At 43.9% G+C, this 4,068-nt stretch overlaps 1 protein-coding gene across 8 annotated transcripts in view; it reads right to left on the bottom strand.

The window, feature by feature from the left end:
• Positions 1–4,068, bottom strand: part of NCOA2 (nuclear receptor coactivator 2) — a 263,699-nt gene that overhangs the window by 39,227 nt on the left and 220,404 nt on the right. For all 8 annotated transcript variants that reach the window (XM_025200406.1, XM_025200409.1, XM_025200413.1 and 5 more), the window contains one exon: positions 2,395–2,605. In XM_025200406.1, coding sequence (XP_025056191.1) covers positions 2,395–2,605 — 211 coding nt within the window. The remainder of the gene's footprint in view (positions 1–2,394; positions 2,606–4,068) is intronic.

Here is a 4,068-nt window from a genome sequence, read left to right as displayed (position 1 = left end):
CCTACATGCTTTAAATAGCATATCTATGCAAATGACCCCATTGGAATGGGACACAAATGCAAGACCAAACTAGGACAAATCACATTTTGGGCTTATGACCTAACTGAGTAAGGGAAGCAAAGCTAGTTGCCTTGTTTCTGAAACCGCTTGTCAATACCCAGCACAACTTTTTGGGGCTCAGAACTGCTTTGCTGTTGTATTAATGGGAACTGTGGAAACAGATTTAAAAGTACATATGTGAGTGTGGTTCCAAGATTCCTATCACAATTTAACACAGCATTAAAAAGAATAATTAATTATTTTATTAATATAACAAAGTAGAAGTAAATGTAAAATTGTCTAATGTTCCTAATTTTCTAGAACTTTGGTGCTATGTAAAGTTTGAACAAGTCATTACAAATTTTTGATCCGATTAAAAAAAAAAGCTGAAGAAAGTGGGAAGTCGTAAGAAGCCTTGCTTACAGGACTGCCATTAAAGGAAAAGAACAAAAGATATGTAGTTTTTTCTTCTGGATGCCCATTTTGAAATACCTTAAATAACAATTAAGATAGGGACCCAAGAACTGAAGCAGGAAAATCACTAGCCATTTCTGAAACCTTTCACTTCGGGTGGCAGAAAAATTTTGGAAATGTCACCCACCCTCCTTAAAAGAAGACAGGTAGAAGGAAGCAAGATGAGCCAAGACAGACAGTTAACTCAGGAAAAGTAGCTGTCTAGACCGCATTGGACAAGACAGTCAGGCCAGGTCTCCCGTAGAATTTAGAAAGTTTTTAGTATCAACTCTAGTCTATAAGGGGAATATTTAGCAGTTTTCTTCTTAAACTGCTCTACTTCTACCTTTATTTTTACAGTGTGTGTGTCTTACTACCACACGGACGACGACGACGACACGGGACGGGGACGGGATGACGACGACAACACACGACACCAATATTTTAATTGTTGCTTAGAGTAATCATGTTAATGAACTATCAATTTACACTGTCAACTTGAAAGAGAATCAATTAAAAAATGAGTTTGAATTTAATTTGGAAAAAATCCCCAAACAGCTTTTTGTTTCCCTTTTACTATAAGAAACAATAAAAACAATGTAGAATATAATGTCAAATGCATAAAAGGTAACAAACTGTGATAACATAATATTAGCATTATTTATATTGATATCAAGTGATATACTTTGTCGGATGTGCTTATTTTGAGAATCTCTTTGTATGTCCTCAAAAAGAAATCTTTCAGCACAGTAAAACACTCTGGTTACAGAGTATCCCACCTACATTTATGACAGGGATGGGCAAAATACAACCCGCCTCGCCAAGGGATTTGGTTCAGCCTATGGTGGGTCCCTTGGTCCTGCCCAGCACAGGCACAGGGGGCAGCCTGGGTCATGGTGTGAGTGACCAGTCCTGCCGCCCCTGGGTGTGCAGCAGGGTTCTGGCTGCCACTGCCAGCAGACCCAGCCTCGCTGCCTGGACACCCAGGGGGTCTACCCCATACCCACCACAGTGTGTGGGACCCGCATGGATGGCCCTATGGGATGGGGCCACGGATAGGCAGGGGGCAGTGTTCAAGAGTGGAACAGGTGGGCAGGGGTGGCGATAACAGGGCAGCAATAGCGCAGGGCCAGGGCAGAACCGTGATCTGCTACCTTCATGGCCCTGCAACAGGCACGGTTTCTGCAGGCAAGGGCATGCAGGGAGTGGATCATGGCTTTGCTCTGGGCCCAGGCCCCATCCTGTCAGCACCCCAAGGTCCTGAACCTAGCCCCAGAGGCAGCTTCACCTGCATCCCTATTCCATCCATCAGCTGTGCACCCTGCCCGCGTAGGTCCGTGGAGACCCTGGGATCACTATGCAGTGACAATATGGGGTTGGGCCCGGGGCAGAGCCATGATCAGCCCCCTGCATGCCCCTGCTCATCGAAACAGTACCTGTGACAGGGGCATGCGGGCTGAAGATCATGGCTCTGCCCTGGCCCCTGGTTGTCGCAGCCCCATGATCCCAGCGCTGGCCCCATTCAGCTGTCCTGCTCCTAGATGCTGCTCCCTGTCCATTCATGGCCCTATCCCAGCAGTTTGGCCGCATGCCACTTAGGGAGTTTTGGTGAGCTGTTGAGCACAGGGGGAGGGGAAGGGGGAGGCAGGGTTGGACATGGCCTGTGGCACCTCATCAAAACTCCCTATGCGTCCCGTGAGCCCAAATAATTGCCCAGCCGGATCTATGAGCTTAACGTGCTGTTCCAAACACAGACAGCAGAGGGTTCTGCTTGATTACAGATCGCAAATGCTCAACTGTTTACTCCATAACCTGGTAGATCCTAAAGCAGGAAAGCAAATACTACCTTTTGTCTGATGGTTATTTTTTGTACTTGCATGATTAATTATAATCCAAACTCACTGTTCTGCGAAATCCTCATTGCTGGTTTCTGGGCCCCAATGGAAGTGCCGGAGCTGTTTTCACCAGTAAGCTGCATGAGGTCATTGATGATGGCTTGCTTGTCAACTGAACCAGCTGGAGCACCTGGCCGAGTATCTGGGAAAAGCTGTGGTAACTGACTGTTCTGTAGATCATCCAGAATCTCCTCCAAGTTATCCAATTCACTGCCTGGCTGCAAAGGGGAAAAAAAATACAGTCCATTTTGTTGTCAATATGAAGAGAGCACAAGGTCAAGTCATGGCTCTTGAAGTCAGTAGAACAACAGGAAGGGAATGAACACCTGTAGCTCTTGAGAGGCTTTTGAGCTCCTCTCCAGGAATCCAAAAAAGCAGGGAGGGGGATTACTACAACTATGGAAAAGGGGCAGTCAGTACAACCATCCCTGTATCTGGGGAATTTAGCACTGCCCAGAGCACATGCATTCCATTCATCTTAGGGTCAGAGCATACAACCAGCCCCACTACAGATGCCTCATACACAGGATACTTTTTCTGTACACTTCTTCCCCAGTACACAAGCAGCTGTAACTTGGCAGAGAAAGGAATCTCTCAAATGATGATGAAGATAGAGATTTATGAAGGTCTGACAAATATCCCTTTCGGTACAATCGTATTGGTATTTCTTTTACTATATGACCAAAAATTTAGGATGAAGAAGTCTCTCCATGGCTAAAACAAACAAACAAACAAACAAAAAGCCAAAAAATCCCCCCCACATTCATGCATATTTTTCTTTAGCTGAAAGGTTAAATAAGGTGCACAGGCCACATGTTAAAGATACACAAAAGTAGCTTGAAAAAGTTAAAAATATGTGCTGTGTATTAACAATGGCTAATTAGTAATGAGGTCTAGGAGAATATTTTCCCCTAGTTATGTACACAACTCCCAATAACACCAACAGGGAATTACCTGTGTAAAGCAAGAAGAAAACAGGCTTTTTATTAGATTAACCGTTTAAGGTAGAAATTCAACATACACACAAACACGGCAGAAAATTAATATCCAGCTAACAGACAAGGACACAAAAAAATTAATAAGTATTTCCATGGGGGCATCCATTTTTAGATTTTAGCACTGCTCAGGTCTCTCTGTCATCTTTAAAGAGGTGTAGTTAACAGTAGTGTAAGTGAGGGGCAGGGTAGTGTAAGTGAGGGGTAGGCAACCAGGGCAACAGCCCTGGCAACAGCCCAGGCCCCACCTTTGGGGGCACTGCTAAAGCAGATATAGCTGCAGCTGGTAGCTGGCTGTGCCATTGCTTCTGGAAGCGCAGCAGCCAGAGAATGCAGAACTACCCTATTACATCGTTGGTAGTTAAAATCCTTTATATGCTGGAACTTAGAAAATGATCAACCTTCTAGTATGGCATTTTTACCACAAGTGTCCTTAAACTGTTTTAGATATTAATAAGTACCATATTAATTACTACTAAAACTCACATATAGTATTTTATTAGACAAACTCAGTCTGTATAAGACAAGTTCCAAGCAGGATCAGAACCTTCTTTAAGCTCTGTATAAATACAGAACGACCACTTTGTGCCTGAATGCTTGTCTCTACCACCTATTCAGTTAATCTAATTAAAGATATAAAAAAAACCCTTGCTCTCTCAGGCCACAGAGGCAGTTATGGTTAATAG

The sequence above is a fragment of the Alligator sinensis genome, unplaced genomic scaffold, assembly GCF_000455745.1.
Source record: "Alligator sinensis unplaced genomic scaffold, ASM45574v1 scaffold71_1, whole genome shotgun sequence".
Lineage (NCBI taxonomy): Eukaryota > Metazoa > Chordata > Crocodylia > Alligatoridae > Alligator > Alligator sinensis.
The sequence above is the reverse complement of the archived record's forward strand: the minus strand, read 5'-3'. Positions and strand labels throughout refer to the sequence as shown.